The sequence below is a fragment of the Octodon degus genome, unplaced genomic scaffold (assembly GCF_000260255.1).
Source record: "Octodon degus isolate 3935 unplaced genomic scaffold, OctDeg1.0 scaffold00055, whole genome shotgun sequence".
In the NCBI taxonomy this organism is placed as follows: domain Eukaryota; kingdom Metazoa; phylum Chordata; class Mammalia; order Rodentia; family Octodontidae; genus Octodon; species Octodon degus.
The window spans coordinates 13257808-13270934 of NW_004524631.1; the positions used below are offsets into that span (position 1 = coordinate 13257808).

The window sequence follows — 13127 nt, forward strand, 5'->3', positions numbered from 1 at the left end:
CAAAAGATTATAGGCTTCCAATTAAATGTATTAAATTTCTAAATACTCAAAACTCATCACATCATAATTACATTATTGCATTTCACTCATTCTCTATGCTCTTGAGGTGACTTACCCCTACAGCACTTTATCTGTGTGGAATGAAGAGTACTAGTACAGTTCATGTTTAGGGACTATACACAGGTAAACTAAAATCTGATCAAATGATATTGTGTAAACCATGGAAACTAGCAAATGTTAAGAAACCAGGGCCTTCGATAAAAGCTGGTTAATCATTTACAAGCACACCACTGAGAATTCAGGACAGTGCCTAGCACATGGTAAAAGCTACAGAAAATACATCCCAGGAGCCTTTTTAAAACCAAGATGGTACCAAAGGAGAAAAAGGAAGCCCCCACCCCTTCCAAAGCTGAAGCCAAAGCAAAAGCTTTGAAGGCCAGGAAGGCCGTACTGAAAGGCATCCACAGCCACAAAAAGAAGATAGGAACGTTGCCCACCTTCCACTGTCCCAAGACACTGTGATTATGGAGGCAGCCCAAATACCCTCGGAAGAGCACCCCCAGGAGGAACAAGCTTGACCACTAAGCCATCATCAAGTTCCCCCTGAACACAGAGTCAGCCATGAAAAAGATCAAGGACAACAACACACTCATGTTCATTGTGGGTGTCACTCGTGTTCATTGTGGGTGTCAAAGCCAATGAGCACCAAATCAAACAAGCTGTAAGGAAGCTCTAGGACATCGATGTTGCCAAGGTCAACACCCTAATCAGGCCTGATGGAGAGAAGAAGGCATATGTTCGGCTGGCTCCTGATTATGATGCATTGGATGTTGCCAACAAAATTGGGATCATCTAAACTGAGTCCAGCTGACAAATTCTAAATATATACTTTTTTCCCACTTTAAAAAAAAGGAAAAAAGAAATATGTCCCATTACTATATTATGTTTTGTGCACTGGGTTGCAATGCATGTAATCTTTGAAGGATGGGAGGGGCAGGGAGATAGCTCAGTAGAATAAGTGCTTGCCTGGCAAGCACAAGGGCCTGAGTTCAATCCCCAGTTCCAAAAAAAAAAGAGTTAAGAAAGGATAAACAAAGCTAGGAAAGATGGTGCACATAATCCCAGAACTCAGGATGCTGAGGCAGGAGGGCTGCTGCGAATTATATAGTGATTTTAAGGTCAGCCTGAGCTACATAGTGAGACCCTGTCTCCGAAAAAAATAAAGAAAGAAGCCGGGCTTGGTGACACACATCTGTAACCCCAGCACTTGGGAGGCAGGAGGATCGTTGCAAGTTCGAGACCAGCCTCGGATATGAAGTGAGCTTAAGGCCTGCCTGAGCTGCACTGCGAGATCCTGTATCAAAAAGATTTTTTTTAAAAAGACGAAAAAGGTGTGGGATAGTGTCTTAAACAATACCGCTTAACCTTTAATAACGCAGTATATTGTGTATCACTGATTATCCCATTGCCCAGATGGGGAAACCAAAATTCAGAGAGGTCAAAATTAAACACAATGTTACCAACCAGCGGGAGCAGGATTTGAAATTGCATCTCAGTACCTTTCGCGCACAGTATCGCCGCACTTTTTCTGCCGTTCACGCCCCCGCCAGTAATTTCACTTCGCACCAGGAGTAAAATGAGTGGGCTAGGTCATGCCGTTGCATCTTGGGAAATGTAGTTCATAGATTCAGAAACACTCCTCCCCCACCACCCTCAAACACCGGTTCCAAAAAAGGGGGGCGGGGGGAAGTAAGTCGATCTTGGTCTCCAAACAGAGACACAAAGAATCCGTCCTCCAGCGTCGCGACGTTCGGCCACGTAGTACGTGGATTCAGCCGCCTAGTCGTGTTCGTTGCATGCTGGGAGCGGCCGTTCGTGTGACCCGGAAACGTCGGCACCACCTGACTGGATCCATGCGGTAGGTTCGGGTCCCGTTGAGACCGCTCTGGCGCTTTGGGGTTCTGCTATGCCAAGTTGGCCCTGCCGCGGTAACCATTAGGCAGGCATGTGTTTCAGGCCTCCGAGTCAGCTACGAACACAAACCAAAGCCCTGCCAGTTCTCGTCGTTTGGCGCACTTGCCGAGGCTCGGGCTGCTTTCGGACTGGCCTGCTGCCCGCCTGTCCCGCCAGTTGAGGTAGGCCCCAGGGCACAGAGGCCGAGGATTCCAGCCCAGACTGGAGGCTTGACTGCGCTGTCCCTCCCGCAGGGTTAAAAGGAGGTCTGTCCTTGCTTCTCCAGCTGTATAGTGTCGGTGTCTAGTACCTGCTCTGCTGCACACCCAAAGTTTATCTACACATGGGGACTAGAATGCGGGAAGGGGTAGACTGGGGTGCGACTTGTGGCAAAGCCTGGAGCAGATCTGCTGGTCCTGGTGGGGTGGTTACCAAGGTGATCAGGATGCACCCTGAGTGGCTGAAGGCTGTTATTTGGGCGTTGGGTGGACTGACTGACAGGTATCTTTGAAGACTTGACTGGACTGTTGAGGGCCAGTGGGTGCATTTCCTAATCAATCAAGGAAGAGATTACATAGTAAGGAGGGGCTGGGGGTGCGGTTCTGGAGGGATTGATGGTGACTGCTATTCCCCGTGCTAATGCCGAGCAACAGGGTGTAGTAATGAAAATGATAATGGGGAGCGTCTGGAGGGAATTATAGAGACAGGTAAGGGTCACAGCCAAGGGACTAATGAGGGCAGTGATGAAAGAAGAGAGAGAGGCTGATGGGGTGTTCTAGTGACTGGACAGCAAGAAAAGAGGAATAGTATGATGTTGGGATGCAGTCACAGTGGTGAGTAGAGGGCAGGGGAAGAACAGGGAGCAGCAGTGGGAGCCTCAGGGACTAACCAGACCACACCACACCATAGTGACCTGCTACTGGGGACCAGAAGTGTGATCTGAGGCCTAAAGTGGAGGGCTACAGAGAAATAGTCGCACTGGGAGCTAAAATGATGTTTGTGTCACTGAGAGTGCTAAAACTTTCATTTGGAAAGTTTCATTGTCACTGCTCTAAGCCATCAATAATGGTTAAAGGCATAGTAATGAAGGAATTCTGAGGGCCTAATCATTCAAGGGATTGATGAAGTACAATATAGTGTAAATAGATTAAGGAAGTAGGAGGTACACTGAGGTAGTATTAGAGTAACAGAAGTAAAAAGCAAGGATTAATGGGGGCTGAAAGGCTCTGTGATTAAGGGGTAATGGAGACAACTTTGGAGATGGTAAAGGGGATGAGGTAGGTGTAGGGTTGAGAGTTACAGGTTACTAAGTGGAATGTCAGTGACAGTGATAGGTAGATAGGGTCAGTACTCATTCATCTGTCAGGTAAGCATTGAGTTTTTGAGAACTGAGAGGAATGTGATGGAGCCCCTGGGCTGTGGGCTCTAGTCTTCTCATGTGTTGAGTGAGCTGCTGTGTTGGTTGGATGAGCATTGTTTTGGGTGTACATGTTGCTCTCTGCCCTGCACAGGTAATTGGTGGCCCATTCACCTTGTTACTTATCTAGCTGGCATCTGTCAGCAAGTGGGCAAGCAGTGTGAGATGGGACGGACGTCAAAGGACAAGCGGGATGTCTACTACCGGTTGGCCAAGGAGAATGGCTGGCGGGCCCGCAGTGCCTTCAAACTGCTACAACTCGATGAGGAGTTCCACCTCTTCCAAGGTCCTAAGACAAACCACACACCCAGAAGTTGGGGTAGACACAAGATAGACAAGTGGACTTGGTCCCCAGAACTCCCTGTGGTGGATAGGCAGACTTGAAGGGTCTCTGGGGACAGGGAGATGAGTGAGAAGATGGCTGAATCCCCAAGAGTAGGTGGCAGCTGGCAGTGGATAGGCATGGGTGCTCCCCAGTGGAGAGGGACGAGGAGCTGCAGAAGTGGATACAACTGACCAGTACATTTTTGCTGTGTGTGCTCAGGTGTGACTCGGGCAGTCGACCTGTGTGCAGCCCCGGGCAGCTGGAGCCAGGTGCTGAGTCAGAAGATCGGGTGAGTGGTGGGGGCTAGGAGAGGTGGCCTGGGTGATGGAGGGGCCATGGGTGAAAACTGGGCTGATGTGGGCCACATTCTCCACAGGGGTCAGGGGCCTGGCCGTGTGGTAGCTGTGGATTTGCAAGCTATGGCTCCCCTACCAGGTGTGATACAGATCCAGGGAGACATCACCCAGGTGAGGGTGTGTGTGACTGGGGGTTTTGGGCTGGGTGATGGGTAAAACAGAAGAGAGTGCTTAACCGTAGAAACAGAAGTTGGGTGCAGCTCAGTGGTAGAGCCCCTGCTTGGCCTGCAAAATGCCCTAGGTTCTATCCCAAGATGGCAGACACACTCAGAGACTGAAGTAGCCGGCCATGGTGGCACACACTTATAATTCTAGCACTCAGGAGGCTAAAGAAGGAGGATTGCTGTGAGTTCTGGCCCAACTACAGCTACATATTAAGAGCCTATATGAACACCCAACCAGTTTTAAAAAAAAGACTAGCAGCACAGAAACATAGCCAACAGGTCATCATCACAGAGAGCCCACCAAAAGTGATGAAGCAAGCCCCAGAGATGAAATCCAGTATTAGACTAATGTAGCCTGAGAACTTGACTCACCTGAGGCCGTGGTTGGACTTGCAGGTACCAGAGGGCTATGCTGGGTTACTCATCCTCTCTCTGTCTCTTTCTCTGTCTCCCTTTGATCTCTCTGTAGCTTTCTACTGCCAAGGAAATCATCCAGCACTTTGAGGGCTGCCATGCAGATCTAGTGGTGTGTGACGGGGCTCCTGATGGTAAATGAAACAAGCAGGGGGAGGTAACATGCGTGTCCTCTATGTCTCCCACCTTGGCTGACTGTGTCTTTTTCTCTGATCTCAGCTCCCCCACATACACATACCTAACTTAGCTGCCTTCTTTCTGCCTCTGCCTTCTCTCCCATCCACACCCCTTTTTAGGTTTGTTTTTTTTTCTGGTGCTGGGGATCAGCCTTTGCCCTCATACTGCTAGGCAAGGATTCTACCCTTGAGCTACACTCCCAGCCTTCCCTTTCAGTTTTGCTCTTTGTGTCTACCTTCCCTTTTCTCATCCCTCTGCACCTGTCCAATTTCCTTTTACTGTTTTTTTTAACTTTTTTTTTTGTGGTACTGGGGATTGAACTCAGGACCCTGTGCTTGCCAGGGCTACTGAGCTATCTCCCTGACCCTCCTTTTACTGTTTATACTTTTTTTTTGTTCTTTTTTGTTTCTTTTTTTTTATTTCAGGGAAAGATCTACAGGGTGTTCAGGGTCTCAGTACTAGATCGGACTCGTAGTGATCTGCCTGTTTATAGCCTCCCAAGAGCTGGGATTACAGGCATGCACCACCATGCCCAGTCTCAATTGCCATCTCAGTGTGCCCCAGGACCTGGCCAGCACTGCAGACCCGGGGATCGAATCCCTGGCCCCTGTGCCTGCTTGCAAGGGCTTTAATCTGCTGAGCTACTTGGCCAGCCCTTTTGTTTGTTTGTTTGTTTGTTTTTGTTTATACTTTTTAGTCCTCTATTTGTAACACATTTGTTCCAGGATTCTGAGAGGATAAGGCAGGAGGATTCAAGTTCAAGCCTATCCTGAGCAGCTTACCAAGATCCTGATGCATAATAAAAAAAATAAGGCTAGGGAGCTAGCTCAGTGGTCTAAGCACCTACCTGGCAAGCACAAGGACCCAGGTTCAAGCCCCAGTACCACAAGTGGAGCTGACCCTGGGGGAACCCTGGGTATGCTATGCTGGCACCAAAACTGAGCATGGTGGCACATGCCTGAAATCCCAGCATTGGGGAGGCTGAGACAGGAGTATCACTACGAGTCCAAGCTGTATATCAAGACGCTACCCTATACCAAGTAAATAAATGAATAAATAAATAATTTAAAATTAAAAATAAAAGGGCTGGCCAGATAGTTCAGTGGGTTAAAGCACTTGCGTAGGTAGATGCAGAGACCAGAGTTTGATCCTTGTTGCACCATGTGGGCCCTGCCCCCAGGGCACACTGAGATGGAGATTGAGACTGGACATGGTAGTACGCACCTGTTATCCCAGCTCTTGGGAGGCAGAACACAGGCGGATCGCTAGAAGTCTGACCTATATAGTGAGACCTTGTAGACCCTGACCAAAAAAATAAACATAAAATAAAAATTAGGGGGCCGGGGAGATGGCTCAGTAGAATAAGCGCTTGCCTGACAAGGGCCTGAGTTCAGTCCCCAGTTCCACTAAAAAGTAAAATAAAATAAATATAAGAAATAAAATAGGGGGCCTGGCCTTAGCTCAGTTGTTTAAGTGGCTGCTTCCACAAAGCTGTCAGCCTCAGGTTGCTGTAGTTCGATCCCCACAACACTCCAGCCAGGCAAACCACCCCTTAGGGCATTTAGAGCAAAAAAAAAAGAAAAGAAAACAAATAAAATAAAAATAAGCTCAGTGCAGAGACCCTGAGTTCAATCACCAGTACTAGGAAAAAGAAATTGCTAAGCACTTGTTCAGAAAACATGTGAATAGAATTGCCCTTGGGCTGGCCAAATAGCTCAGCTGATTAAAGCACCTGCAAGCAGGTGCAGGCTCAGAGGCCCAGGATCCCCGGGCCTGCTGTGCCGGCCCCACACTCAGGGGGAGCTGAGATGGCAATTGACACTTGGCATGGTGGCTCGCACCTGTAATCCCAGCTCTTGTGAGGCTGTAAACAGGCAGATCACTATGGGTCCGATCTAGTAGTGAGACCCTGAACACCCTTTAGACCCTTCCCTAAAATACAAAAAAAAAAAGAAGTTCCCTGATGTATAACCTCATAAAGGTGATGTTCCATTAGGAGCCAATGGAAAAAGAAAGAGTTGAACCAAACATGGTGGCACATACTTAAAATTCCAGCGCTCAGAAGGCTGAGACAGAAGGTTCACTATGAATTTGAGGCCAGCCTGTGCTACATTAGTGAGACGCTGTTTCAAACACCCCCCCCCCAAAAAAAAAGAGCTAAGTGACATTAAAATGTGGTAAGGCTGAGTGTGGTACATGCTTGTAATCCCAGCTAATCTGAAGGCTGAGTCAGGAAGGTGGGGTGAGAGGAGTGCTGGAAAGGGAGAGGACTGATAGAGGGCATCTTTTAAAATAGAGCTGCCATGATTTGCTAATATCTGGAACTTGGGTATAGAATTTGCTGCTGTGTGAAGCATAGGTATGGGGAGATGGTGGGAGAAGGATCTCAAAGGGAACTGAAGTTTGGGCCAGAATACCTAGAAGACCCAGGTGAGATGAAGAAGGAGCAGGTTTAAACAAGGAGTCCACGAGTTTGGACTTGGACTTAATGGACCTATAGGATCCAATCTGTGAATTGAACTCATAGGGATCATCTGTCATTGCTTAAAGTTATTTTAGAATTTACATTGACTTAGTTCCTAAGGGTTGAGAGTTCCAAACATGTGTCCAGTTGGCGGGTAGTAATGTGTACCCAGAACCTTAATAAGAGCCTCAGAATGTTGTAGCCATCTAATCTCTCTGGTACAAGAAGACGCTTACAACCCACTAGGGTCTCTAATGCTGTTCCTCTCACCACAGTCACGGGCCTCCATGATGTTGATGAATACATGCAGGCCCAGCTCCTGCTAGCTGTGAGTAACCCTGGCTGCCCCTGCCCTCCTTTGGCCCCCTCCTGCCTGTCTCCCCTGAAGTGGCCTCAGCCGTCTGTCCTGCCCACAGGCTCTGAACATTGCTACCCATGTCTTGAAGCCAGGGGGCTGCTTTGTGGCCAAGGTATGTGTTGGGGAATGTGGTATCATGGAGAGAGAGTTTCCTGAAGGTCACCTTTGTCCCATCTCAGCCTCTGCACCCCACAGATATTCCGAGGCCGGGATGTGACGCTGCTCTATAGCCAGTTACGAGTATTCTTCTCCAGCGTGCTTTGCGCTAAGCCCAGGAGCAGCCGAAATTCCAGCATTGGTCAGTGGGGTGGAGGCTGGGCAGGCAAGGCGACACTTGGGAATGCACCCTGCACAAGATGGAGGTGGCAGTCTGTCACCCCTCAACTCACATCCCCCCACAGAGGCCTTCGCTGTCTGTCGGGGTTATGACCCTCCTGAGGGCTTCGTTGCTGACCTGACCAAGCCTCTGCTGGATCACTCGTACGGTGAGAGCCAGAGCTAGGGGCCATACCTGGAATGCTGTCTCCCACCTCATGAACTGGACATCTTGAGGCAGCCTCAGCCCTACCTCAGGGAAGTCTCCACTTGACTAAAGGAGTTCTGTCTTAGGAAGATCCTCAGTCATACTGTACTGTATGTCCCAAACTAGAAAGGTCATCCATGTCAGACTTTTGCCCCACTGATACGAGGTTCGGGCAGTGTATAATAGAATGTAAAATGGACATGAGTGCCTGGAAAGATTCAGAGCAGGGGTGTCAGAAGGGGTGGTGGAGGGTTCCCCAAAGAGATGGTGACCTGAACTAAAGGGGAAGGTGGCTGGGGGCTATGTTGGGAGGAACAAGCACCCAGACTATGGCCTGAGTCGTGACTGGTCCTGTCCTCAGTCTTTTCCCTGCCTTCTCCTAAGACTCAGATTTCAACCAGCTGGATGGTCCCACCCGCATTATTGTGCCTTTTGTGACCTGTGGGGACCTGAGCGCCTATGATTCAGACCGCAGTTACCCACTGAATGTGAGTGCCCTGCCAGTGGGAGGGGACATTCTCCTAGTTCCCAGGGCCTCATGGTCTCCTGCCTCTTGTGTCTGCAGTTACAGGATGGCTCCGAGTACAAGTATACTCCACCCACACAGCCCCCCATCTCACCTCCATACCAGGAGGCCTGCACACTGAAGAAGAAGGGGCAGCTGGCCAAGGAGACCCACCCCCAGGACTGCCCCATCAGCAGAGTGGATGCATTGTCTCAACCCCTGGCTGCCATACAATGCCACACCGTGCTGGGCCCTGAGGTCTGAAAAAATGGCTCTGAGCCTACGCTGACCCCTTCCCAGTGTGTCTCTTTCTGCCCTGAATCTCATGGTCCCTCTTTTCATGCTTACCAATAGCTATAAAAATCAATGGGTTAACTTAAGCATGATGAATGGAAAGAAAGATTTAGCCATGTATCTGAGACACTTTTTTTTTCTTGGCTAGATAAAGGACAACAAAATGAACTGTACACCTTAACACGTTAAGGTAAGTCTGCCTTTGTACATTAGGGTTAGCGTGAAGGGCATCTATAAGAAAAATCTTCATAAAATATAACTTTTCCTTTTTGAGATGGGCCTTGCTACTTTGCCCAGGTTCATCTGAAACTGCTGGGTTCAAGCATTCTTGCCTGCCTCAGACTCCAAAATAGCTAGGACTACAGGCTTGTACCATCATATCTGGCTTGGTTTCACCTTTGAAATGTTGCATCAACTAAGATTTTAGTCAACAGATACTTACTAGACATTGTTGCTGTCTGCTAGGAACTACTTGAAGCTTTTACATATTCCATTTTGAGGCAGGCAGTATGTATTTGTTGAGGACTTACTGTATGCCAGGCATTGTTCTATAATTGAAGATAGAGGGGGAACACAAATAGTTCAGTCCTTATAGAGCTGCTAATTTTGGAAAAGAGTAATAAATAAAACGCTATGAGCAGGCACAGTGTTGCAGTGCCTATAATCTAGCTACTCAGGACGCTGAGGCAGGTCGATTGCTAGTTGGAGTCCAGCCTAGCCAATTTAGCAAGATTCTTTCTGAAGGTAATAAGAAGACTTGCATTGTAGTTCAGTGCAGAGTGCTTGCTTAGTTTGTATGAGCCCCTGGATTCAATCCCAACTACCACAGAGGAAAAATCAGTCTGAATACACAAACACACTATGTAGCTTTTATTTCACATTTATATATCTTGGCAATAGTCATATACTATGTAATGACATTTTTCTTCTGATAATGACATTTTGGTCAGTAGCAGACTGCATACACACCAGTGGTCCCATATCATGTCACCTAGTGATGTCATCTCTGTGTAAGTAGTATGTAAAAGTTATGTGAATATGAAAAATAGAGAAAATAAAACAGAATGGAACCAATTAGGAGTTCTACATAGGTATAGCTGATTGCAGTTTCAAAAGGGCTGTCATGGAAGGGTCTCCCTGGGTAATGTTTAAACAGAAACTTGACACAGTGGAGAGGACACAGAAGAGTTCCAAGGATGAGACAGTCATGACTGGTGCAGTTGACCCATAGCAAAATTTGGTAAGCCCCAGGTGTTGGTGGATGTCTTGTTTTTTTGACAGTGCCCTATCAGGTTATTCTGACTAAGCCTTCTCTTAAAAGGAGACTTTTTTTAAAAAAAATGAAATTACAGCTGAGTACAGTGGCACATTCGTGTAATCCCAGCACTTGGGAGGCTGAAGCAGGAGGATCACAAGTTCCAGCCTAAGCCAGGCCTGATGGCACATGCCTACTGGAGGCTGAGGCAGGTGTTCAAGGCCAGCCTGCATTGCATAGTGAAACTGTGTCTCAAAAAGACAAAAAATGTTCCAGCCCAGTTAAAAAGATGGGCAACACTAAACATTTGGAAGGATATATAACAATTGCAATCTTGGTCCATGCTACTGGGAGCATAAAATAGTACCACAACTATGGAAAGCTGTCAGGAGAGTGTGTGTGTGTGTGTGTGTGTGTGTGTGTGTGTGTGTGTGTGTATTTAAGACGGTCTTAGTATGTAGGCTGGCTTTTTTTGTTTATTTGTTTGTTTTAGCAGGCACTTAAAACACCTGAGCTAATAGGCAGGCCCCCGTGGATTTTTTTTGGGGGGCCTCCCACTCAGGTTGCCTTCAATCAGTAGTGGGCTGTGTGCCTAGCATATATGAGGCCCTGAGTTGCATCCCCAGCAGTGCATGAGAAGAGGAAGTAATAGAATACTGGGAAGCACTCTGCAGTACCCCATTAAATCATGGTCTCTTCATAGTGAAGAACCACACAGCAATGAGAGTGAACATCCTACACCTACATAAAATAACAGCTTAGGCAATCCCTCTATGTTTTATGCATTTTCTGTGTTATTGATTGCAGTAAAAGGGAGAAATAATAGGGACTGGCGAGATAGCTCAGTAGAATAAGCACTTGCCTGGCAAGCACTGGGTCCTAAATTCAATCCCTAGTACCACAAAAAAAAAATAGAAGAAGAGAAAGTGGGAGGGCCGGCGAGATAGCTCAACAGACTAAGCGCCTGCTTTGGCAAGCACAGGGACCAGGGGTTTGATACTTGGTCCCACATGTTACACTGGCCTCGCCAAGCCTTGAAGGAGTGCAGGTATGGTGGTGCACGCCTGTAATCCCAGCACTGGGTAGGCTGAAAACAGGAGGATCACTGTGAGTCTGAGCTGCATAGTGACACCCATTACCAAAAATACATTAAAAATGGAAAAGAAAAATAAAGTGAATTTTTTTTTGGAGGATGCTAATATTAGCCATAGGGCCTTGCATTTGATAGGCAAGCACTCTGCTACTGAGCTGGGGTTGCATCCCCAGCAGTGCATAAAAACAGGAAGTAATAGAATACTAGGAAGCATTCTTTGTAGTACCCCATTAAATCATGGTCAGGCACGGAGACACTCTGGAATGAGGTCTGCACAAGATGGAGGTGGCAGTCTGTTACCCCTCAACTCATATTCCCCTACAGAGGCCTTCACTGTCTGTCGGGGTTATGACCTTCTGAGGGCTTCATTGCTGACTTAACCAAGCCACTGCTGGTCCACTCATACGGTGAGAGCCAGAGCTGAGGACCTCAGGAATTTGTACAACCCAGAAATATATGTCAGAGGTGTCCACACAAGATGGAGAGACCCCAGGCAAATCCACCCCCATTAGAGAGTAACTTCAACAGTGTCCAGCAGGTTGAGGAGAGATTTATTTTTGTCTCACCTGTTTTTAGAGGTCTTTCTAGTTTTCTGGCTTCAGGGTAGACAACTATCCCTACCGCCTGAGAACATGCAATTTTGTTTAAATTTTTATTTTTCTTTGACTTTCAGTTTACTGGAAAGCTAACAACTGAGAAACTGCTGCCTATCAGGAAAAGCAGAATTTGAGTTGAACTTGTCCTCAGATATCATCAACAAATCTTGAAGACAAACCAGGAATGGGACTCTGCAACAGCCATTTGAGACACAGTGCCCAACACCTACAACTTAAAGGAGGTTCACTTTGGCTCACATCCTTTAGTGCATAGTTGACTGGCAAGGAAGAAAGGCATGGGAATAGCATGGGTGATTACATTTTAAACAGTTCCAGCATTATTGAAAGTTCAAGTCCAAAGCTGCCTCTGAGACTCAGAGCAAATGCTTAGGTGTGAGCCTGTAAAAATAAAAAGAAAGTTAACATTTGAACATTCCCATTCCAAAAGGGAGGAATAGGGAGAGAAAAAGGAATGGGACCAATACAAGAATGAAGCCCAGCATTAAATGCTTAGCTCCATGTCTAATACTTGGGCCAACTCGTAGCAAGATGGAAACTCCAAATTGTTTGGGTGGCCCCACCCCTGTGGCTTTGCCATTTGAGCCCTAATGATTTCTCTTTTGGGATGGCTTTGCTCATGATGTTCCCTTTTCCTGGTATCTTAACTTCCTGGAGTCTCTATTGCACCTCTAGCTTCACTCACAGCTTCATGCACTGATCTCCCAGGTCTTCTAAAATCTGAGTGGAAGCTTCCTGGACCCCTAAGTCTTGAGTTCTATATGCCTGTAAAACCAGCACCAACGGATGATGCCAAGGTCTGCCGCCAGCTCAAGGGGTAACTGGGCCCTTTTATGTCATCGTTGCAACGGCCCCCAGTTCCTCGATGGCTGAGCACTGTGAACCAAATCCTAGGGAACCAATTTCCTAGGTAGCCCTTCTCCAGCATGGTGCCCTGAGGTTCTTGTCTTCAATACACTTTTGCCTCAGAGGGGTGGAGTTTTGCAGATTTCTGAGGTGCCCTCAAGGCATCTTTCCTATTGTCCTAATATAAAGTATTTGGCTTCTTTATAATGCTAATCTTTTTAGCAACTCAGCTTTCCTTGGCCAAAACTTTATGGCCTCAACTTTATAGGAACTTCCTTTTTGGTAAAAACTCAAAACTTTTAAAACCACTCAGCTGATCGTTTGCTCTTGATTCTCATTATACATCTGGGTAAAGGCTGCGAACCGTAC

At 47.2% G+C, this 13127-nt stretch overlaps 1 protein-coding gene across 6 annotated transcripts; it reads left to right on the forward strand.

The window, feature by feature from the left end:
- The first annotated feature begins 1565 nt into the window (after nt 1-1565).
- Nucleotides 1566-12314, forward strand: Ftsj1 (FtsJ RNA methyltransferase homolog 1). 6 transcript variants are annotated; one of them, XM_023717857.1, is made up of 14 exons: nt 1566-1922; nt 2004-2135; nt 3465-3656; nt 3915-3984; nt 4072-4162; nt 4685-4763; nt 7546-7598; nt 7687-7740; nt 7824-7926; nt 8030-8113; nt 8536-8639; nt 8717-8914; nt 9099-9140; nt 11972-12314. In XM_023717857.1, exons 3-13 carry the CDS (start codon nt 3536-3538, stop codon nt 9129-9131), a joined length of 990 nt encoding a protein of 329 aa, XP_023573625.1. In that variant the 5' UTR covers nt 1566-1922; nt 2004-2135; nt 3465-3535; the 3' UTR covers nt 9132-9140; nt 11972-12314. The 6 variants fall into 6 exon arrangements, with proteins under 6 accessions (XP_023573625.1, XP_023573623.1, XP_004633572.1 ...); XM_023717855.1 differs by having other exon boundaries at nt 1566-1918; XM_004633515.2 differs by having other exon boundaries at nt 1566-1918; nt 8542-8639.
- Nucleotides 12315-13127: the final 813 nt, after the last annotated feature.